At 35.3% G+C, this 24,309-nt stretch overlaps 1 protein-coding gene across 2 annotated transcripts in view; it reads right to left on the reverse strand.

The window, feature by feature from the left end:
* Positions 1 to 24,309, reverse strand: part of Usp32 (ubiquitin specific peptidase 32) — a 171,594-nt gene that overhangs the window by 23,890 nt on the left and 123,395 nt on the right. The window contains exons 16-27 of one of the 2 annotated variants that reach the window (XM_074046329.1): positions 24,095 to 24,254; positions 20,243 to 20,397; positions 17,805 to 17,886; positions 16,932 to 17,006; positions 15,858 to 15,996; positions 15,279 to 15,384; positions 13,671 to 13,844; positions 12,223 to 12,397; positions 11,622 to 11,773; positions 10,288 to 10,399; positions 8,572 to 8,783; positions 2,416 to 2,600 (exon numbers count right to left, since the gene is read on the reverse strand). In XM_074046329.1, coding sequence (XP_073902430.1) covers positions 2,416 to 2,600; positions 8,572 to 8,783; positions 10,288 to 10,399; positions 11,622 to 11,773; positions 12,223 to 12,397; positions 13,671 to 13,844; positions 15,279 to 15,384; positions 15,858 to 15,996; positions 16,932 to 17,006; positions 17,805 to 17,886; positions 20,243 to 20,397; positions 24,095 to 24,254 — 1,727 coding nt within the window. The remainder of the gene's footprint in view (positions 1 to 2,415; positions 2,601 to 8,571; positions 8,784 to 10,287; positions 10,400 to 11,621; positions 11,774 to 12,222; positions 12,398 to 13,670; positions 13,845 to 15,278; positions 15,385 to 15,857; positions 15,997 to 16,931; positions 17,007 to 17,804; positions 17,887 to 20,242; positions 20,398 to 24,094; positions 24,255 to 24,309) is intronic. The other variant, XM_074046330.1, reaches the window with a different exon arrangement.

Here is a 24,309-nt window from a genome sequence, read left to right on the forward strand (position 1 = left end):
GCTGTGATTACAGACTCACATTTCCACACCAAGATTTTTGTTGAGATGGGGTCTTATCAACTTCCTTCCTGAGCCTTAGCTCTTCCTCCTGAGTAGCTGGGATTATAGGTGTGACCTGAGCCACTAGAGTGGGGCTCTCATTCCTTTTGATGGCTGAATAATGTTCTATTATACTGCATTTTCTTTATACATTCATCTGTTGATAGACATTTGAATTGTTTCTAATTTTTGGCTACTATGAAACCACTAGATTTGTATGATGGAAATCAAAGGCATTTTTATTATTTCATCTACAAATATTTCAGTGAGTTTTTCTAAAAGACACATTCATTCTTTTTATTTTTGGGATTTTCTTCTCTTTTATATGTTCTAGGGTTTGAACTCAGGGCTTCAAGCTTGCTATGTAGGACCCCCCAGTCCTTTTTGTTTTAGTTATTTTTCAACTAGGGTCTTGTATTTATGCTCAGGCTGGCCTGGATATCAATTCTCCTATATACTTCCTGTGTAGCTAGGATGACAGGCACATACCACCATACCCAGCTTTTATATTGGTTGAGATGGGATCTTGCAGACTTTTTGCATGGGCTGGCCTCGAACCACAATCGTCCTAATCTCTGCTTACTAAGTAACTAGGATTACAGGTGAGAACATCATGCCTGGATCAAGTTTCAATGGCTGTAGGATTAAAACATTCTCTCTTTAACCCACTCCAATTCCATGTTGTCATCTATACTACTTCACTAAAACAGATATGACAAATGTCATCAAAGACTTCCATTTTATGAAAGGCAGTGGGCAATATTCATTCCTCTTCTCAATCAATTTCTCTGACTTGAAACAACTTCTTCCTAGAAGCACTTTCTTCACTTAACCTTTGGTTGACCAGTCATTCCTGATTACCTTTACATTACTGGCTGCTCCTTCCTCTTTTCAACCTTTAAAGTTTGAAATGCAACAGGAATTAGATCTTTTACATTTTCTCTATCTAACTCTCATTCTCTTAAGTGAGACCATCTCATCTCAGGGCTTTAAATACCAATTATTTGTTGGTAACACCTATATTTATATTTCCAGCAAAGGATATTCAAGTGAATTTCCCACTAAAATGTAGTAACAGATATCCTGAACTTAACTTCATTTTTGTTCTTTGTTGTCAAGACTGTTCCTTCTTTCATTTGCTTTTTTTTGGTGGTACAAGGTTTGAACTCAGGATCTCACACTTGCTACACAGGCACTCTACCATCTAAGCCACTCCGCCAGCCCTTTTTTTATGTTGGGTATTTTTCGAGAAAGGGTCTCTTGAATTATTTGCCTGGGCTGGCTCGAACCGAGATCCTCCAGATCTCTGCCTCCTGAGTAGTCAGAATTACAGGTGCGAGCCGCCAGCGCTTGGCCTATTTTTATCTTTTCATAAAATGGTACCCCAATTCTTAAACAACTTCTCAGGCTGAAAACCTACCCTGGACTTCTCTTTCTCTCATAATCCACATCCAATTTGTGAGAAAAACTCATCGAAGTCCTCACTTAAAAGTCTTTTAATTTAAATTTACCTTAAATTTAATCTTACCCAAATGTCACTTCTGTTAAAACACATTCATGAATTAGATTGCTCATCACTTATCTGCAGTTTTTCTTTAAGTTTAATTTACCGCAAGCTCTTATCCTAATCATCAAAAGACAGTAACTGTAACAAACATAACTTTTTACTCAGTTATTACAGAAGCAGAACTGATACCATGATAGTAAGAAAATGATTTTTGGTTCAATTCAGGTATCAATGAGACACCACAATCCCAATGATTATTCAAAGTGAATCCCTTTACTAATCCAATAGTGGCAGGAGGAAAGAAAACAGAAAATGTTTATCTTTACCTAGATTTGTGAAATTATTCCATGTTGAAATAACAGTATGAAAATAATCCAGCTGAATAATACGTTAAGGCATGAGACTTTTCCATAGTTAGCAAGAGATCAGAGAATGAAAGAAGTATCAGACACTGGACATGTAGACGAAGAAAAGGTAGCTGTATGGTCTCTCCTACTCAAAATACTAAACTAAACAGTTATATGTTCTCTCTGAATGTTTTTTTTTCTTTCCCCAGCACTGGGTTTTGAACTCAAGGTCTCATGCTCTTACCGTGTAAGTCACTCCACCAGCCCTTTTTGTGATGGGTTTTTTTGAGATAGGGTCTTGTGAACTATTTGCCCAGGGCTGACTTCAAACCATGATCCTCCTGATCTTTGCCTCCTGAGTACCTAGGATTACAGGACCATGCCACGGCACCCGGCTGAATGACTCTTTTAAAAGAGTGATTAACTTGACATAGAATGGGTTCTATATATCATAAGTAAATCATATAAATTATTCTTCAAGAGTTTGGAAAGCACAAGTTGAGGCAAATCCCATGAACTTACCAATCCTGAGCATGATTACTAGCTTCCTGAGGTGGGAGTGGGCTGGCTAATCGAGATACTTGAATCCAAACTGCATCATATAGATCTTTCTTTCGGGTATGCACAGTGCATGGAACAATTAGTGGCATTCCAAAGAGGCTGGGTCGATTCTTCTGAGATGACAGGAAATATAGTTCTGTCCTCATCTATATGTACAAATAAGAGAGAGAGCTGAAAAGATAGGTCTCTGATTCTCCCAAAGCTGCAAATGACATGCATTAACCATCGATTTCCAAATTAGTTATTACCACACTCTTCTCTTTATTTATGGACTCATCTTTATTAACATGAAGAGCATGGCTATTTAAAGTGGAGCCATTCAAAGGTTTAGGTATTAACTTCAGAGTTACCTATCAAACTTGGATCTCAGTAATTAATATTTACAAGTTATAGTTTTCTCTGGCAAACACTTCTCATACACAGTGAGTAAAACCTAACAACAGTTTCATAGTTCAAGATTTTTAAATAATTAAAACACATTCTTTCTCTAAAAGCATGCCAGCAAAAAAAATTCCCTCAAAATACAATTTTCTAAGTCAGTTTCTAAGTGATTGTTAGTGTGGTGCCTTCAAATTTTTGGCAACTTGTGAAACCCAGTTATTTAATTTCACAACAACTTATCTACTTTCCTAAAAACAACTAAGTGACTTTAATTTTTTTTGTTTTTTAAATAGAATGTTCAAATTTTTAAAAATCTGCTTTCTGTAGATTAAAGAAATATTCCTATATACACACTGAATATCCCTTATCCAAAATGTGTGGGACCATAAATCTTTCAGATTTCCTTTTTTTTTTTAAATTCCAGACTTTGGAATATTTGCGTAAGTGTTATTGGGTACTCAGTCTTATTCAGCAAATCTTCAGATTAGGGATACTCAAACTGATATATAGAGACACCTACCACAAAGTACTAGAGTAGAGCTGGACACAGTGGCTCATGCCTGAAATCCTAGCCATTCCTGAAGCGGAGTGGAAAGCTGGATAGAGTAGAGGCTCAAGGCCAGCCTGGGCAAAAAGTTCACAAGACCCTATCTCAACCAATAACTGGGAGTGGTAGTAGGTATTGGGAAGCACAAACAAGAGATCATATCCATGTGACCCTATCTCAATGAAACAACAACCACCACAACAGGATTGAAAATGGGTGCTTAATAAAATGAAAGTTTAGAATCACATAATAGTTGGTGGGAGTTCAAGATTATTCAGAAAGCTGCTGAACACTTGGATATTTAATTCTCTAAGAAGTTTTGCCTTAGTGTAGTAGTTAGAAAAGCTAAATCAACATTTATAATTACACTAGGGGTTAGTCAGCTTTTAAGTAAAAAGTCCCTTCTTTATTTTATATTCTAATTTTATTTTGTCATTATCAAGTTAAACTCAGTTCAAGCACATGATTTGAACTTAAAACCTTACTTCATGTGTCAGTATTATTATACAAGACCCTCAAAAACCTAAACAGAATCAGCTGGGGATGTAGCTCAGTGGTTAAGTGCCTGTTATGCAAAAGGCCCTGGATTCCATCCCTGGTGCTACAAAAAAAACCAAAAAAAAAAAAAAACCCCAAAACCAAAAACACCACCAAAAATTAAAAAAAAAAAAAAACCCAAAAAACCACAACCTAAACAGAGTTCAGTACAAAATAGTTTTTAATTTCAAAACCCAAACAATTTTCATCTTCTTATAGGTAACTTCTTCCACTGTCCTAGAGCTCATCATATTTTCTCAGTTCTTCCCAGAAGCTCGCTCTACTCTCAGTTTTACTGCACAGGAATTTTCTTTTGTCCTTTCCTATCAAATTCAACTTAATCAAACTGTGCCAAGTTCCTACCCTATTTCTCTGATTATACTGCCAAACTATTTTTAGTTTTCATTCTTTCTGAGTTCTCCAACCACTTAAAAAAATGACTCATTTAGTTGTGTCAAAATATTGTTTTCCTGTTTCTCCATTTGCCTCTATCAGTATTTTTGCCTATGCTGTCTTGTCTATTCTTCTGTTACTACCTCGTCAAAAAGAGTACAAGAAAAATAAATGGCTTTCAAAGTAATGCCACCATAACATCAAAAGGGCTTGAAAGGTGGCAATGAAAATAAAGAAGAAATGGCAAATCCAAGCAGTATCTTAAAAGAAGAAATTAAAGGGCACAGTGATATACTGAATATAAAGTTTTTTAGAAGGGAAAAATAATCTAAGAACACTTTCAGATTTTAACCTGAAATGAAAGAATGGTGTAGTCTCCAACAGAAATAATGGGAAAGAAAGATGATTTGGGACAGACAGTAAAATCAATGTTAACATTCCCAAAAGCAAATGGCTAAATTGTGAGTGAAACTGGAAATATGGGATTAGCCAAAATGTGAAATTTTTAGAGGCAACAGTATGAGTTTCTGATTCAATAATTATAAAATTGTGTGCATAATGCTTTAGCACTTATCAAGCATACTATTTAATATTACACATACATGGTCATAATTGAAGGAAGCTATTTTCTAAAAAAGACAAAAAAAGTACAGAGTGTTTTATCTATATATAGATATATAATCAAATGATGTTTGGTAAAACATAGAGATGGGGAAACACAGAAACCCCAATTTTTAGGTGCTGGGACTAGGTAGAGCTGTGCTAACAACTCTAAGTCACAAGTGTATCCTCAATTCTCTAGAATGTCTACTCATAACACCTATGTAGAACATGGTTCACAGAAGAGCATCCACATGTTCAGAAACTTACTTCAACCCAAGGATACTAATTCAGAGCAGGGAGGCAGGGGGAGGAGAACATTTCAAAGAATTATCACAAAACAGATACCTATATCCATTACCATTGAGCTCAACAAACAGAACACTGCCAGCACTCCAAAGGCCTCCCTCTTGCTCTCTCCAAGCTAGAAATTCTCCCTTTCTCACAAAAGTAACTGTTATTCTGAATGTTATACTAATAATGTCCTTACTTATCTTCAGTTTCTTATATCCTATGCATAAACAAACTGAAAGCACCATTTTATTTTTAAAATTTTTATTTATAAAAAAATCATAATTTATGTTGTCTAACTTTCCATCAAAATTATGTTTCTGAGATTCATTTACGTTGACATAACTAAAAATTCATTAATTTTCCTTGCTGTATAATATCCTATTATATGAATATATATCTCTCAACTTTCTGACCCTTTCTACCACTAATGGACATTCAATGTCCATTTTCAGTTTGGGACATTGCTGATAGTGCTACTACGAATATTCTTGTACATATTTCTTGGTATATATGTATCTATTGGATGGATACCTATGGGAAGAACTGCTTAGTTTTAACTAGAAAACTATTTTCATGTAAGTATCATGTGTAAACCGATTGTACCACTGGAGCTCCTACAAAACTATTTTCAAAGTAGCCGTATTAATTTACTTTCTCATCAGCAGTGTATGAGCGTTCCTGTTGCCTCATTCTTCTTACCAACACCATCTTTAATTTCAGTTATTCTGGTGGATAGGTGGTGATATCATATTATAGTTTTAGTTTATATTCCTTGATTACTATAGTTATTAACTACCTGGATATCTTTTTTGTGAAGTGGCAAACTTTTTTTTAAAATCAAATTGTATTTCTTTTTCTTTTTTGGTGGTACTGGGGTTTGAGCTCAGGGTCCTGTGCTTGCTAGCAGGTCCTTTTTCTTTTCTTTTTTCTTATTGACTTATATAGAGTTCTTTATATTTTCAGATTGAGCCCTTTGTTGGTTTATATGAGTTGTAAACATCTTCTACTTCAAGACTTGCTTTTTTCAATCTCTTAATGGTGTCTTTTGATAAAACTAAAGTTCTTTAACAAAGTCCAGTTTATGAATCTTTTCCTTTATTTTCTGTGTCCTATTTTAGCAGTTTTTCCTTATACCAAATTTGTGATGTTTATCATGTTTCAAGGACTGTTGTGCTGTTTTGCTTTCAGATTTAATTGGGTAGTCCAACCAGAACTGTGGTGAGAAGTGAGGGCTAACTTTCATACAGATATCCAATTGTTTCAGCACCACTTACTGAGAAAACTGTCTCATTGCTCTGCAATGGTATCTTTGTTTCATACACACACGAATCTGTTTTTGAGCTCTCTATTCCATTTCATTATTTGTTTTTTTTCTCACTCCAATATCACATTGTTTTAAATATCAGCTTTATAAAATAAGTCTTGATATCTGGTAGCTCAATTTCCCATGCTTTTCTCTTATATAAGACTGTCTCAGTTATTTTTTTGTACTTTGTATTTCTACGTATTAGCATCAGTTTATCAATCACACACAAGAATACAAACATATAGTTAGCAATTTTATTGGGATTGTGTACTGAATCTCTGGATAAGTTTGTGAATAACTGGTATCTTTAGACAGTCTTCCAACATAGATTAAGAAAAAAAAAAAGAGTATTATCTTCTAATCCCTGAACATAGCCTACTACTTCAAACATTTAAGTTCTTTAATTTGATTTGTATCACTATTTTATTGTTTTCTATATAGATGCCTTGTATATCATTTCTAAAGTTTATGTCTAGGTACATTTCTAGAGATTGTTCTCACCCTAGAGATGACTCACTTTAGTCTACTGAAAGTATTTTCTTTTCCTAATAAACTTTACCATCACTTTCATTAACAACAACAAAAATCTGCAGACAGTAAAAAGTCCTCCCTTCCTCCAAAGATATGTTCATGTTCTAAACCCCCAAAATGGAGAATTCAACCTTATTTGGCAAAGGGTGTTTATAGATATAACTAAGTTGAGGATCTTAAGACAAGATCATATTATGTGAGTAGGTCCTAAATCTAATGGCAAGTATTGTTATAAGAGAAAAGCAGAGAAGGAAAAAGGCTATACAAAGAGGTGGGCTTTGTAGTTATGCAGATATAAGATAAGGAATCCCTGTAGTCAGTAGGTAGAAGAGGCAAGGAAGCATTCTCTCCTATAACCTTTGGAGGGAGCACAGCCCTGCTGATACCTTGATTTTGGACTTCTGGCCTCTATACTGTGAAAGAATTTGTTGTATTAAGCCAACAAATTTGTCATGATTTGTTATAGGAAATTAACACAAAACCTTTTTCTAATTTCATTTTCTCTTATTATGTTAACTAATTTTTTTTTTTTTTGGTGGTAGTGCAGGGAATCAAATCTAGGGCATGCTAAGCACACATTGTACTTGACTTTTGTACACTGACCTTGTTTTTCTGTTTAAATGGGAAGGGAATAGTACATTTTATCTAATAAATATAATAAGTGAGATGGGAATAAAAATTGGAGTAAAGTTTTTTTTATATTATATATTTTTTAGTGGCACTGGGGTTTGAACTGAGGACCTGATGCTTGCTAGGCAGGTGCTCTATTCTACCAATTAAGCTACTCCACCAGCCCTGGAGTGATTTTTTTAAAAACTTTTTTTAAAGCAAGCACTCTACTTGCTACACCCACACTCCTAGAATGAATTTTTGACTAGAGGTAGGGGGATAGAAAGCAGCCCCACTCCTTTGTTTTATAAAATGAGGATACTGAAGCCCCAACAGCTTCGAATTATAACCAAAACACAGGTTACTCAATTTCCAGTCCAGTGTCTTTTCTACTGTACTGAGTTGCCACTATACCCTATGACTATCACTTTAACAATTATCAGCTCATCAGTTTTTGAATATTTTTTTTAAGTTAAAGGGTCAGTCTTTAATGAAAGAAGTCAGTTTATCAAGGGAAGAATTATTAAAAACTTGTCAAAAAACATTCTTGTGCCCTCCAAAAACCACACATGAAATAATGACAACTGCTATCAAACCTTTTCCAAAGGCATTCACATTTGTATGGCAAAGATGATGATGTACAGGCCTGTGAGCACATCAACATGTAGGAGACATAATTTTAAAACAAAGTAGTACTCAGATGCACCAGCTATCCTGCTGCCTCTTAATACACAAGTGAGGAATGTCACTCCAAACACTGGCCACAACATATGATATTAAATCCTGGCTCTGGTCACTTACATTAGGACATATAACACACTAAACATGTGTTCAATGAAGACGTTGCAAAAACAGAAAACGGCTGTTTTACAAATGACAGTGACAAGACCAATAGTAAGTTGTTCAACATTTAACTAACCATTTTTCGATGGACTGCAATGATGTATCCTATAAAGGGGTTGTCAGGAAGAGATGGCATATGACTGTTCACAATTCCATTTGTGAAATTCTTCTCAGTTCCACATGGCACAACAGTGTTTGGCATTCCATTGGGGATGAATATTGGTCGAGGCACGTCCCCATTGGTAGTTAGGCTGAACATTCCATTTATAGATGGGGAAGAGGAGAAATCTATAAATTCAAAGATATGTTCATCATCATAAGCTTGGGATACCTTCATCTTTGTTCTTTTCTTAAGTATTTGGAGGACCTGGACCACTGACAGTGTAGTTTCTTTTAACAAAGGACTGGCATAAATTTGTAGTTCAAATAATGATTCTAGATTTTATTGGGAGATTTAAAATTTATATTTTACTTTCATAATGCACACTTATGACTAAATGGCAAAACAAGAGAACTGTTGGAAATTATTATGTAGAATTTTTGAAGAAATCTGTATGAATATCATGTTGTAGCACACAAACAGTTCTACTACTTGCAGAATTTCTCTTTTCCTTTCCTCTAAAATTCTCCATTCCTCTAAAAATGCTCTGTTCATTTCAGCCTCCAGCTAGATGTTACCTTTTAAATTTAAATAAAAATGCGTATCTGTAGTCTCACTAGCAACATTCCAAGTGCTTACAACCCACATGACTGATGGATACTGTATTATGGGGGGCAAAGACCATAGAATGTTTCCATTATTTCAACACTAAATCCCCTACTAACTCACCATTAGTACTACCTACTACATGCTAATGACAAGAGTCTCATTCCCTATGAAACCCTTTACAGCTAAACAATTAACACAATTAAAAGCAGTGATAGAAAAGACAAAGTGTATGAATGGCTAAAAGGACTCACTGAGTAACCATATTAAATCATATGCAATAATTGGATAAACATTCCTATTAAGCTAAATTTATTGTTTGTTTTCTGGTAGTATGTACTACTTGTTACCATATTACAAGAAAGAAAAACAAAGTTAGGGCTGGCAGAGTGGCTCAAGTAGGAGAGCACCTGCATAGAAAGCATGAGGCCCTGAGTTCCAAATTCTGGTATTAAAAAACAAAACAAAAGAAAAAAGAGTTAAAAGATATCTGAATACCAATAGTATATGAGCTAATAACTACCTACTTACTTACTCACTTAGGTTTGCTGAATTTTAGGCTCATCTTCAGAAAGAATTTGAGCCAAATAATTATAGAACTCTTGTAAAAATCTCTATGAATAAAATTAAAGGTTTCTCTGGGTTCAAAAATTCTTTTGCTCTAATATCCTCAGCTCAATAAATATCAAAGATCAGTATAGTGGCTCATGCCTATAATCCCAACTATTTGGGAGGCAGAGATCAAAAGAATCACATTCTGAGCAATAAGTTAGTGAGACCCAATTTCAACCAATAAAAAGCTGGGCATGGTGGCATACATCTGTCATCTCAGATAAAGTGAGAGACATAAATAGGAGGACAGAGGTCAAGTGCAAAATTCTGAGTTTAAACCCTAGTACCACAAAAAAAAAACAAAAAAAAACAAAAAAAACTGAGTTCATGGGGCAAGACTCTAGTAGTACAGGGACTGCCTAACAGGTGTGAGGCCCTGAGTTCAAGCCCCAGTATTGCCAATATAAGTAAATAAATACATAAATGAGCAAGTAAAGCTGAGATTATGAGAAGGAGCTCTCATTTTTAGCATACCTGTCTGTATTGGACTACAAGTTGAAATTGGAGATGCAGGGATAGGAATTTCAAATGCACACAAAAATCCACTCACAGAGAGTCGAACTTTTTGGTTGTCCTGAGGGAAGTTCTATAGAAAAAAAAGCAAGATGCAAAGGGGTAATGTTTTAGCTAAAATGGAAAAATTATCTAGTTGATGTATTTGAAGAGAATGTCTTAGGAACTTTCACAGGTAAAATGATGAATAATTTTCCTTAACTAAGTAAAAGATGAATGCTGGATAAAATAACTGAAAATTCACCTCACTGCCAAAGAAAACAGTAATACTTTTCCATAGGAAGAAGTGTGTTGTGCATGATTCACTTGTGCTCTGTCATGTTTCAAGCATCTGAACCCTAAATGCTCAGAGATCAAATTACGTAAGAAAATGTCAATGAGGTCAGAAACCCCAAAGATTGGGTTTGATGTCCATCCAGCACAACAAGAAAACAGAAATCCCAAGATGGTGTGAACTTGCAAATGCCAGTTACTTGGGAGGCAGAGGTAGGATGATGGCAAGTTAATGGCCAGTGTGGTCAACACAGTGAGACACCCCCTACACCAAACAAAACCAACCCTGATAAAACAAAACACAAACCCCAACAATGAATATATATTACTTATAGTAGAAGCTCAATATAGGGTAGGCAATATATTTATTAGATTATTTCCCAACTGGTATGCAGACAGACTTAATTTGTGTCAATTTGTCTTTATCCTTTAATTTCTTAGCACATAAAAGGTATAACAAATAGTCATCTCTTAGTATCTTCAGAGGATTAGTTCTAGGATACTCTGTACACACCAAAATCTGCAGATGCAAGCCTTTCACATAAAATGGAATAGTACTTGCATATAATCTATGCATAACTTCCAATATACTCTAAATCATCTTTAGATTATTTATAATAGTATCATGTAAATGCTATGTAAAATACTTTCCACCTGTGGTTGGTTGAATCTGAATATGCAGAACCCTCTGATATGGAGGGGTCATGATCACATAATCATAAATACATAAACTAACTAGAAGAATTCCAGTGACAGTTGTTGGGGAAAACCTATACTAAAGAGACACACTAGATCATTCCATATGGACAGCCTTACATTATTTCCCTTCTTCAATAGAAGTGCCACTTTCATTATTACTCCTTTATTCTGGTAGATAATCCTTTTAATTCTCTGGGTTGGAAAATGATACACTTATTTGTTTGGGTTTTGTTATGTTTTACTATCTCCTTGGTTATTTACCCTAAAAATTAATTGATAATAACTGAGAATTGACTCAAAGGCTTCTTAGAAACAGTTATTACCTTTATGTTGGAACCATGTACTTCTGCAAGAAGGATTTGTTCTGATTTAAGTCCACAGAGATCGCTCAGCTGTTTTTTTAAACCTGTGTACTTTTCGTCCATATTCAGTCTTAGTCCGTATCTTACAGGGGTAGTACCATCTAATTTAATTACTAATAAAGAGAAAACATCTTTTATCAGTAAAATGCAGGTTTCACTGAAAGTCTTATACATATAAACAGAAATAGCTAACTTTCAAATAGCAAACATTTCAGCCTAGCATTTTATTTTTCATGTAAGTGTTAAAACAGAACTTAGGGATAATAACTGACTGAAATCAAGATATTTTCACATTATCTGATATGGAAGTAAGTGGCCTTTCAAGGTTTAGCATGTCTGTTACTAAAAGAAGCAGTGACAACCACAAAAATAGGTCCAACATTCCAAATATTTCAAACCCGAAACCTGAATTGCTAGATTTTAACATGCTGACTACTAATTTTTAAGAGAGCTTATTGTATACAAATAACAAATTTGATACAAATTTGAATTACAAATTCAGGAGGGCTGAATAAGGTAAAAGAAATGGAGTAAAATAATTTTTCAAGTTTTTCTGACCCACCTGTTATTTCTAAGTGCATGTAACTGTCCATTGGTAGTGGCAAAGACAGAAAATTGAAAGGGTCAAATCGGACACTTATATGCCCACATGTCTTGCACTTGACTTGGGATCTTAGCTGTCCATGGAACAAATCCACAACTATTGATCTATTTCTCCTCAGATGGTTGTCCCATGCCTAGCAAGGAAAAGATTACTTTTAAAAAAGAAAAGCATTTCTGCCTAGAGTTCAAACTCTAGTTCCCACCCTACCTCCCATGCCCCACCAAAAAGATGAGCATTTCTTTCTTTCTTTTTCTTTTTTTGCAGTACTGGGGCTTGAACTCAGGGCTTTTACCTTGAGCCACTCCACCAGTCCAATTTTTGTGATGGGTTTTTCAAGATAGGGTCTCGCGAATTATTTGCTCAGGCTGGCTCTGATCTCTGCCTCCTGAGTAGCTAGGATTACAGGTATGAGCCACCAATGCCCGGCTAAGATAAGCATTTCTATACAAATCCAGAAACGTTGGTCAAGCATATTAGGTTTACATGTCAAGAATATATAATCCTTAATATTCATTTAAAATATAAGAACCTTAGGGGATGGTGGAGTGGCTCAAGAGGTAAGAGTGCTTGCACAGCAAGCGTGAAACCTAAGTTCAAACCCCAAAAAGAAAAACAAACAAAAAACTTTGCACCTAAAAGGTTATAATCCACCTGTGTAATTTAAAATGTACTGCCTACTAAGACAGTAGAAAAGAAGATATTGAATAGAATGTGTTTCTTTTGAGTAGTCTATAAAATATTAGGTTCAGGGACTAGGTAGTGAACTTGCCTAGCATACATGAGTTCCTGAGTTTCTCACCAGCTCCAGTGAAAATATGTAAGTAATAAACAAATTCAGATGGAAAAATTCTATCTTTTATTTGTTCTTACAATGGTGGCAGTGGTAAGAATTAGAGTTCTTTGCCCATAAAAAAGCAGATAAATCATGCCCATCAGTCTCTTTAAATTCTGCTAGATAATTATTTCTAAATCCTGTGTCATAAAGCTTATAATGTGAAAAATGCAACATTTTCTATTTTCACTAAAGGAGCTTTTGCTTTGGTATGACTGTATAAGAATTAAACATAGGGCTGGAGGCATGTCTCAAGTGGTAGAATGCCTGACTAGCAAGCATAAGGCCTTGAGTTCAAAGCCCAGTACCACCAAAAAGAAAATAAAAAAGATTAAGACATAGAAATATAAATTCTTAGGCTGGAGTCATGGTTCAAGTGATAAGAGCACCTACCTAGCAAGTGTAAAACCTTGAGTTGAAACCCCAGTACCACCAGAAAAAAAAAAAATTCTTTTGCTTTCACAGTAAAATTCTGATCACAGAACTGTTTAGTTTGCATTGACATTGTACCTCGTATCTTTGTGACCACAGCATTTTATCTATTGCTCATACCAGAAACACAAAACCGACAAACCTCTGCAGCTACTTCCCAGTCTGGTCGGCCATCACTGTCCTTCAGTTCCACATATGGCTTCTCATGGACTCGGTTGAGATCTTCATGAAGACCATCCAAGAGGAAAGCCAGAAGTTCCTGTGAATCTTGCTGTTGGAATCCGTTAAACCTGGGAGCATATTTTGCTATGGTCCACTATAAGTATGAGGATAATAGTCATTATTTCCTACACCATAAAATTTGGAATGTAAATGCTCCATAATTCAATTACAGACCATAAAAAAATAAATACCACAGTATTTAGTCTGCCTCTATTTCAGCAAATGTATTTTGGATAATCATTTAATCTTTCTAATCTTAATCTCAAATGACAAAAAAAAAGAGAAGAACTTTGACTAATACTGTGTCTAGTTCACTATCATATAAGCAAACCAAGTTCTTTAGGCATATAAATGTTATTTAAGACAAATAGTAAAATGGGGTAAATTTAACTATGCTATATTGTAAGAACTTTTGTAAATGTCACAATGTACTCTAGGTACGGTAAAAATATGATTAAAAATTAGCAAAACAGCATTTGTTCACACTGAAAGACTTCCTAGTCTATGTAAATGTTTTCTTCCATACTTACTTTTTCTGGTGTTGCTGTATTCTAACTTTTATTGTTAGAGGCAAACAGCGTAGTGTTTAACTACGAGAACTTACAAACTTGTAAACTTGGGCAAACTAATCACTGTGAGCCTTAGTTTCCTGGGCCATAAAATGAGGATTAAAAACACTTCATTACAATACAGGGTTATTTGGAGAAATAAATGTTTTAATACAGACAAAGAAAATAGAATAATGTGTAACAAGTGATAAACAAAGTTTTAGCTATTATGATTACTGATTTTAATTTAAAAAGCCCTATGTCTTGTTTTTAAATAAGATAATTCTACCATTAAAATCCACATGTTATTAATATAAAACTTGTGTTCATAGCCAAGCACACTAGTGGCTCACGCCTGTAATCCTAGTTACTCAGAAGGCAGAGATCAGGAGGATCACAGTTCAAAACCAGCCTGGACAAAAAATTCAGGAGACATTATCTTGAAAATACCTAACACAAAAAAGGGCTAGAGGAGTGGCTCAAGTGGTAGAGTGCCTGACTATCAAGCATGAGGCCCTGAGTTCAAACCCTAATACCATCAAAAAAAACCTCTTGTATTCATTAATTATATTCTTTTATCCTGCAACTATTCTATAGCTAGAACTAATCTTAATAATGGCAAAAATGTGTAGATGTAATTAATTAATCTCTGAGGTCCATTGTAGTTAGAATACTGCTAAGACTGAAGAATTACCAGAAAAAGTTTACTCTTCACACAAGTAAGATATCTGATAAATTAGCAAAATAAACCACATTCCAAACTGATTGGACCTGTGGTCTTTTTTTTATCCACTACCTATATAGCAGTAATTTAAATATATTTGAACAAGTACAAGTATTGGACATTTGGTTTATGCCTAGTGAAGGATCCAAAACCACTGATTAAACTTAAAACTAAAAAGCTAAACACAGAGTAAAAAATGATTGCTTAAGTGACTACTTAGGAATTAAATACTTTTATATCATTTTAACCTGCTTACCCGAAGCTTTAGTGGGGCAACATTCTTCTGAGTTCCACTCCAAAGCTCCTGCATTAAATCACCATAGCATTTAGCCATATGCCCCTTCATACCAATGGGATTTGTCCTAGAAATTTAAGAGAAAAATTTGTTGCCAAAGATTCTCAAAAGTTACAACCACATGGGCACAGAAATGCCTAAAATATAGCATTAAAAGTATCTTTAAAAACAAAACAAGGACTGGAGGTATGGCTTGGATGGTAGAGCATCTGCCTTGCAAGCACGATATCCTTAGTTCAAACCCCAGTCCCACAAAAACTGGGAGCGGGTGGGGGAGGGGGCTAGGGAGATAAATGACCCAAACAATGCATGCACATGTGAATGAAAGAATAAAAAAAAAAAAATTGCCCTGTGGCACCATATTCCCTGAAAAAAACAACAAACAAAACCAAGAGAAGGATCCCTTGTACTTTATTTCATATTAAATAGGAAAAGAAAAATTTTCATCCCTAGGGCAAAAGAAGAGTAGATTGAGATGATACTGGATTCAGATCAACGTCATAGAAGGTTAAGTTGCCAGTGGCTCAAAAAAAAGATTACCTGTTGAGTTCATAAAGATGTCTCCCTGAGATAAAATACTGTGTCAGTGGCTGTGTGTTACTAACACACTGGATGCTTGAGTTCATGAAGCACGTGTTTCCCAGGTTACTCAGACCCGTGGCTCCCTTTTCTGTAGGTACTAGAACAAACAATATGAAAACCAAAGCCTAGCTGCAGCAATGTGCTGTAGAACAAATTGACTTGTATGCAATACGGTGATTTTTTTTTTTTTTGAGACAGGGTCTAATTATGTAGTCTAAGCTGGCTTAGAAAAATTATTTTGTTGAGCTGCTGGAGTGGCTCAAGTGGTAGAGCATCTGCCTAGCAAGTGTGAGGATCTTAGTTCAAACTCCAGGACTGTCAAAAACATTAAAATAATAAGAAAAATTATTTTATAATTTATACTATTATATATATGTTTATATAATTTATATACCAGGCATGGCAGTGCACATCTATAATACTGGTATCACAGAGGGAGGAGGATCATGAGTTACAGGCAGCCTGGATTACACAGCAAGTTCCAGACCAGCCTCGGCTCACAGAGGGACCTAGTTTCAAAATAAATAAATAAATAAAATAAAAATTGTAATAATTTATATATTTTTCATTTCTTTATTCCACACAGCTAGTAAGTGAATAATTTATATATATTTAAAGACACAGTGGGATAATTGAACACTTTGAAAACAATTAAGAAGAATAATTGCTACCTATGGATTACAATTTAGCATGGATCATCATGATTGCCAAAGATACTCCATGAAAACACTTCTCAATTCAAGCCCTAGTACTGCCCAAAAACCCAAAACAACAACAAAAAAACCTTCTTAACTTTAGCATTTGAAAGACATACTGAGGAAAGATTAGTGTCATTTAGCTGATTAAAAGAGATAATTAAATCACTGCACTGAGAAGCCAGGTGTAGTGGTATACGCCTATAATCCCAGCACTCACAAGGCTGAGGCAGGAAGATCTCAAGTTCAAGGATAGCCTGGACAACATAATGACACTCTGTCTCCAAAAAGGAAAAAAAAAAAAAATCATCTTTAAAATAATATACTGGAGAATTACCTTTGTGTCTATCTATTTTACTACTGTTTGCTATAAAAGACATCTCCTCAGGCCAACTCATATCTTTGTTGCGAACTGAAAAGACAGATAGGAATGTGTTAATTTCTTATCCATACAATTCATACCTACTCAATTACCTGAATTTTCTTTTTCTTTTTTTTTTTGAAGACTTATTTTTAAGTCAAAAACTTAAAAAAAAAATCAAGTAAATTTTAGAAACTGGTTCTGAAACCATTTCTCCTCTTTTTATTGGGGACTTTAGAATCACTTAATGGAATTAATAAACTACTACTTTAATTACCTATTTGAAGCAAAATTATACTTAACTATCTACAGAAGTAATTAAAGATCAGACACAGTGAAATTTCTTAACCTTAAAACATCAGAAATATGACAATTTTTCTTAACTTATGACAACTGTTAGAGTCATCTATTAACCAGCAATGTTTTAATGAATCTTCATGGGAAAAAACACACTAAGTTTTCAATGACATGTATTTGCCAGAATGTGAATATATGTGTGTGAATGTATGAGATGTCAGTATTGATGACTAACAAAAACCTATGCCACTCACTGTATGAGAAAGCTGGTGTCCTTACTTAAACTCAGGGAGGTATCCTGAAAATTTTAAGGAACTTTTTAAACTTATAACTGAATTTACCTGCTTCTATTCAATTACATCTTTTAAAAGAAGAAAAATAGCATAGTAGATTATAGAAGAGCTCGATGTATTTGCTTTATCATAAAGAATGTAACAGAAAAGAACATAACAAATAACAGTTGGCTTGAGAAAAATTATAAAATGGATTATTAGTAATTCTTTAAAATCTCTTCCTAAAAATCTAATGCAGATACACACATCCATTTTGTACCTTCAATTACCAGGTGTTGTTCATCCTGGATTTTCAAATATTCCAATCTGTGATCCTCATCATCCAGAAGAGTAAGGTAATTCTGTGTAATAAGGAGGAAATGTTTTGGCTAATTTGGCCAGTAAACTTGAAACAAATTCAATAATAAAAATGAATGACAATTAAAAACTTCCTTGCATTTACATAATTCATGTCACAGAAGTCTGGCATATAATAGTTGAAATATTATAGAAATATTCATAATTAAAATGGGAAAATGTTGTCTTTTTAATAAACATTCTCTATGTCCCTAAAATAAAAGTACATATAACCTGGGGGGGACCAGGAGAACATCCATCACATATCAAACAAAAGTTTACTGAGACTTAGGCTTTCTAAAGTGTTTTCAGAAAAAAAAATTTCTTTAGCACCTAGTATGAAACTCAGTAAATATATTGAATGGAACCTGATCATTAAGAACTCAAGATGCAAAATGTCATGCATTTTGTGTTTCTGCTCACACTGTTTAAAGTGCTTCCAAAATTAATTCTCACAACTACCCCGAAGGACATACTATTATTTGTTCATTTCACCGATGTAAAATCTGAGGCACAGTTAAGTGACTTCTCCTTCACTACACAACAACAGGTGTTGGTGAGGATGCGGGCAAAAAGGAACCCTCTTACACTGTTGGTGGGAATGTAGACTAGTACAACCACTCTGGAAAAAAATTTGGAGGCTACTTAAAAAGCTAAACATCGATCTACCATTTGATCCAGCAATATCACTCTTGGGGATATATCCCAAAGACTGTGACACAGGTTACTCCAGAGGTACCTACACATCCATGTTTATTGCGGCACTATTCACAATAGCCAAGTTATGGAAACAGCCAAGATGCCCCACCATTGATGAATGGATTAAGAAAATGTGGTATCTACACACAATGCAATTCTAGGCAGCCATGAAGAAGAACGAAATGTTATCATTCGCTGGTAAATGGATGGAATTGAAGATCATTCTGAGTGAGGTTAGCCTGGCCCAAAAGACCAAAAATCGGATGTTCTCCCTCATATGTGGACATTAGATCAAGGGCAAACACAACAAGGGGATTGGACTTTGAGCACATGATAAAAGCGAGAGCACACAAGGGAGGGGTGACGATAGGTAAGACACCTAAAAAACTAGCTAGCATTTGTTGCCTTCAATGCAGAGAAACTAAAGCAGATACCTTAAAAGCAAGAGGCCAATAGGAAAAGGGGAACTGGTACTAGAGAAAAGGTTAGATCAAAAAGAATTAACCTAGAAGGTAACACCCACGCACAGGAAATCAATGTGAGTCAATGCCCTGTATAGCTATCCTTATCTCAACCAGCAAAACCCCTTGTTCCTTCCTATTATTGCTTATACTCTCTCTTCAACAAAATTAGAGATAAGGGCAAAATAGTTTCTGCAGGGTAGTGAGGGGATGGGGGAGAGAGGGAGGTTGTGGGGGGATGAGGGAGGGGGTGGGGGCAGGGGGGAGAAATGACCCAAACATTGTATGCACATATGAATAAAAAAAAAAATTTAAAAAACGAGGCCCAAAAAACTAAAGAAAAAAAAATAAAAAGAGCATTAAGTCTGAAGAGAAAAAAAAAAAAGAATGCATGGGGGGCAGGGAGGAGGATAAAGGAGAGCAGTAGAGGGGATGAATTCAAGTATGATATATTTGATACATTGTAATAATTTTTATAAATGCTACAATGTACCCCCACCCAGCACAACAATAAAAATAATAAAAGACATCCGGTTAAGAACACTATTATGATCCAATTTCAGAGTATAATCTATATTGAATATATTGGGAGGAATATATAAGCATTTAACAGTAATTGCTTCTCAGGAGAGTGGAAGATAGGGGTCACTATGTATTTTTTTTAACATGTGTTTAAGCTACTTTAAAATGGATCCAATACAGAATATATTTAGTTAAAAAGTGTATTTGGCTGCGCACCTGTGGCTCACACCTATAATCCTAGATATTCAGGAAGCAGGTATCAGGAAGATTGAGGTTGGAAGCCAGCTCAGGCAAATAGTTCGAAAGACTCTATCTCAAAGATACCCAACACAAAAACAGGGCTGATGGAGTAACTCAAGAGGTAGATAGAACACTTGCCTAGCAAGTGTGAGGCCCTGGGTACCACCATAAAAAAAAAAAAATTGTGTATATTTATATTTGCTCTTACTCTATAATACAATAGTAATCTTCACAAGATGGCACTACTCATAAGATCAACTGTTATTATTATCTCAGGTGACAAAATATCTTCTTGTATGCACACAATAATTTAAAACTCAAAAGATTTTACTGAGATCCTAGATATGGTTTTTAGCATAATTATGTAGGTAAAAATCTCATCCTTGTGAAATGTGATTTAACATTTAATCAGACTCTTCATGACTGAGATGCCTCTTACCTCACTATTGTATAGCCACAGGCGCATATCTTCTTCTTTGATGCGCAGTCTTTGAGATAGGTACTCATGAATTTCCTTGATGGTCTGCATTCTACTAAAACAGCCTGTATAGGCTAACACCCGCTTCAGAGGCGCATTTGGAGACGGTACATTTCCTATGGTTCAGTAATCACAGTAAGGAAAAAAGCAGATATTTTAAAAAATTACCTTTTTAGTAACAGGGAATAATGATGAGAAATGAGAATTACAGACATAATAATTTTATAAATGAAGAGTACTATAAAACCTTTAAAAGCAAGTCAGGAGACCCAAGTGTCTTAAAGTCTCAATTTTGAAAAGAAGAGCAACAAAAGCACAGGGGCTCAAATAATAGCCATATTTGTAACCCAAGAAGAGTGGGAACATGCTGATAAACAATTGGCATTGATATGTAACTGTTCTTAGTAGGGTCACACTCAATAGCAAGGTGAAATAAGATTCAGTATAAAAAAGGAGAAGAATGCAGCTCAGTGATAAGAGTGCTTGCCCATCACATGCAAGGACCTGAGTTTAAAGTTCAAATATGGGGGAGGGGGGTAAAAAGTAGGGAGATAAAATAGGACTGGATTTGAATTTGAATTTCACAGATACTATTTACCCGGGCTGGCTTCAAACCATGATTATAGGTGTGAGCCACCAACACCCGGCTCTAATCTATGTTCTTAAATTCTGGCTTGATGCCAGTGGCTCATGCCTGATTAGCTACTTGAGAGACTGAGATTGAGTTTGAGGCCAGCCCAGGCAAACCATGGTGAGCCACCCCCCTGCCCCAACTCCAAAATAATCAGACCAAAAATGGACTGAAGATGTGGCTCAAGTGGTAGAGTGCCTACTTTGCAAGTGTGAAATCCTGAGTTCAAACCCCAGTCCCATCAAAACAAACAAAAAATTGGCTGGACAAAGTGGCTCACGTTTGTAATCTTAAATTCTTGGGAGGTAGAGATCAGTAAGATGGAGGTTTAAGGTCAGCCCAGGCAAAAAGTTAGCAGGACTCTATCTCAACAAAAAGCTTGGCGTGGTGGCACACAACTGCCATCCTAGGTACACAAGAGGCTTAAGTAGGAGGATCAGAGTCCAGGCCAGCCCTGGCAAAACATGGGATCCTATCTCAAAAATAACCAACCAAAAAAGGCTGGAGTATGGCTCAAGTGGTAGAGTGCCAGCCTACCAAGCATGAAGCCCTCAGTTTAAATCAAAACAGAACAAACAAATTCTTTTGAATTACTAATTCCATCACTTTCAGTCATCAAGTGATCCAGTTACCTCATGGCAATTATATAGAAAAGAAAATTTTACATAAGATTCAAATTATGGCGCTGTGGCTCACACCTGCAATCCTATCTACTTGGGAGGCAGAGCTCAGGAGGTTCCAGGTCAGCTCAGGCAAAAAGTTCATGTCAAAGGTGGACATGGGGATCAAGCATGAGGCCCTGAGTTCAAATCCCAGTACTGCCAAAAAAATAAAAAGTAGTCGGGCACTGGTGGCTGATGCCTGTAATTCTAGTGCCTCAGGAGGCAGAGATCAGGAGGCTCTCAGTTCAAAGCCAGCCAGGGCAAATAGTTCATGAGACCCTATCTCGAAAAAACCCTACACATACACCCCCCCCCCCACACACACAAAAGCACCCAGAAGAAGGATACCGACTACTATAGTTTTCAGAAAGGATTTTAAAAAAAAAAAAAGAAAGTCCTAGAGCCTGCCCATCTCAACCAACAAAAATCTAGGTATGTTGGTGCACACTGGAAGCATAAATAGAAGGATTGAGGTCTAGGTTGATCCAGCTATAAATGCAAGACCCAATTCCAAAAAAAAAAAGGCTAAAAAGCAAAAATAAAAAAAAAGTGATCTTTGCCTATGTCTATGTGAGGTTATATTTTATTGAGCAACCTCAAACTTGACATATCATTATTATAATCACTTGAGGGAACAAGTGTACAGTCCAGGTAGTTTTCTACCTTTCAGTATGTTTTTAGTGAGTCCTTGCCTACTAATGTAGCTGAGAAAAATATTAGCATCATCTACTTTTTTAGAATCCACTCACTTAAGATCTGAGGAATAATGACTGCTATAACCTTAACTACAGGAACACTGGAGTTATGTTAACTGTGGCAAGGTCGGTATACCTCTTACTTTAAAAGGCCTAATAACTGACTACTAAACAGCTGAAATGAATTGTGTATTTGAGAAAGATTAACATTATGTTATGGTAGAACAAAATTCAACCATGATCAAATTTTAAACACATAGCAAAGCAAATCTTCTACTATCAGCAAGCAAAGATAATCCCTAAAAGAAAATAAAAGAACAAATTTCTCCAATTATACATCAGAGGATTAGTCATAAGATTACAGCAAGAAAGCATATTTTTTATAAAATTCAAAGTGATTAATGATTGATTTCACCACTAATTATAAGTATAAAATTTGAAATTAAGAACAAATTTGGAGCATCAGAACTATGCAGTTCTAGAATTCAGAAGCATATGCAAGTACAGTGTCCATATCAATCTGTCCTAAGCCATAATAAGAATATTTGAGTTCTAGGAGGTTTTTACAGCATAGATCATTAAGCAGGCAGCCACTTATACATAATTTTGTGCTTTTGAGTAACACATGCAAATCTACAGAATTTATAGATGCAGCAAAAAAATCTAGGATCAGCACAAGAGTTACAAATACTTACTAAAAGCGCAACAATGCATCTTCCCTCTCATGTTATCTTTTGAAGAGAATAAAAAAATATGCTATGGGTGCCATGAAGCAAGGCTGTATACCTCTATTCAATGGAAAATTAAATCAAGAATGTTTCACAGAGAATGTACTTCACTGTTCCTTATTTTTGATGAATCCCCAAAGACAAAGTTTGGTTAGGCAGAGACCGCTGTTTTGCTATAATTCTTTCTAAACAATATGTGAAATCGTCATACATTACGCAGTATAAAGACATAAAACTAACCCTGTTTACGTTTAAAGAAGGACTAGTACTCATACAGGGTTGATGGGTTAAAAGGTAGTTATTTCCCACTAAGGAATATTAGTTGTTATAACATTCCAATATTGTTAACACAAAGTCTGAGACCTTGTTTAAATGGATGAATTTATTATTTACTGCTGAAGAATAATTTCAAATATTTGTAAGGGAAAAATACAGAAAGTATCATTCATTGGTAAAATTTAATCCCAGTGAGAAAACAAAGGGAAACTTTTTGTATGTATTAAAATGGGAACTTACTTATATGTCATTTTTATAGGCTTGGTGTTTTTCTTTGTTCATTTTTGTGTGGGGGCTTAGCATTTTTCAAAGTAAACATATCACTTTCATTTTGAGAAATATACATTTTCTCTGCATTATCTGTCTCTTATAAAGCATTCTTAGCTAACACAAAAAATGTGTCATGCTTTGCCAAAAAAAAGACAGCACTGAAGGGATTACTTTTACAAATTTGAGTGGAGTTGAAAGGACCAGTTAATGACTAGTAGACCACAGCTCAGGTCTAAGGACAATTTACAATAGCTTACTTCAATGAAAAGAAGTACAGAAAATCTATTTCTATTTACTGTTTTCATCATAAGCTTACAAACTAGAAAAGAAAAATAACTCTTCTCAGTTAGCTACAGGAATTTTTGCCTCTATTCTCATCCGGTCTTGCGCATGACCATAGATCTGAGCCCCACAAATGATTTATTGATTCTATACAAAAGCAGATGGGCATGTGAGTTAGTACAGTGGCACCATACTTCGAGCAACATGGTTTTCACTTTTTCTTTATTTTTTAGAAAATGTGTGGTATTCTTGCTGCATTCTTAAGTTACCTCTCGGTAAATGTTGAGGAAACATTCTCAGGCTCATCATACCCATATTCACCCAGATGTTAGACTGTTGTGTCCGAGTGGCAGGCTGCTGTCTCAGGAAGAGAAGATAGCGAGGAAATAATTCCAGCTCTGGGATGTCTGTCTTGCTATTCTTGATAACCTGTTGTGAAAGACAAAAAGATGATCATGCTAAAAGATGAAACAAGTCTTGATGC

The sequence above is a fragment of the Castor canadensis genome, chromosome 11 (assembly GCF_047511655.1).
Source record: "Castor canadensis chromosome 11, mCasCan1.hap1v2, whole genome shotgun sequence".
Taxonomy (NCBI): domain Eukaryota; kingdom Metazoa; phylum Chordata; class Mammalia; order Rodentia; family Castoridae; genus Castor; species Castor canadensis.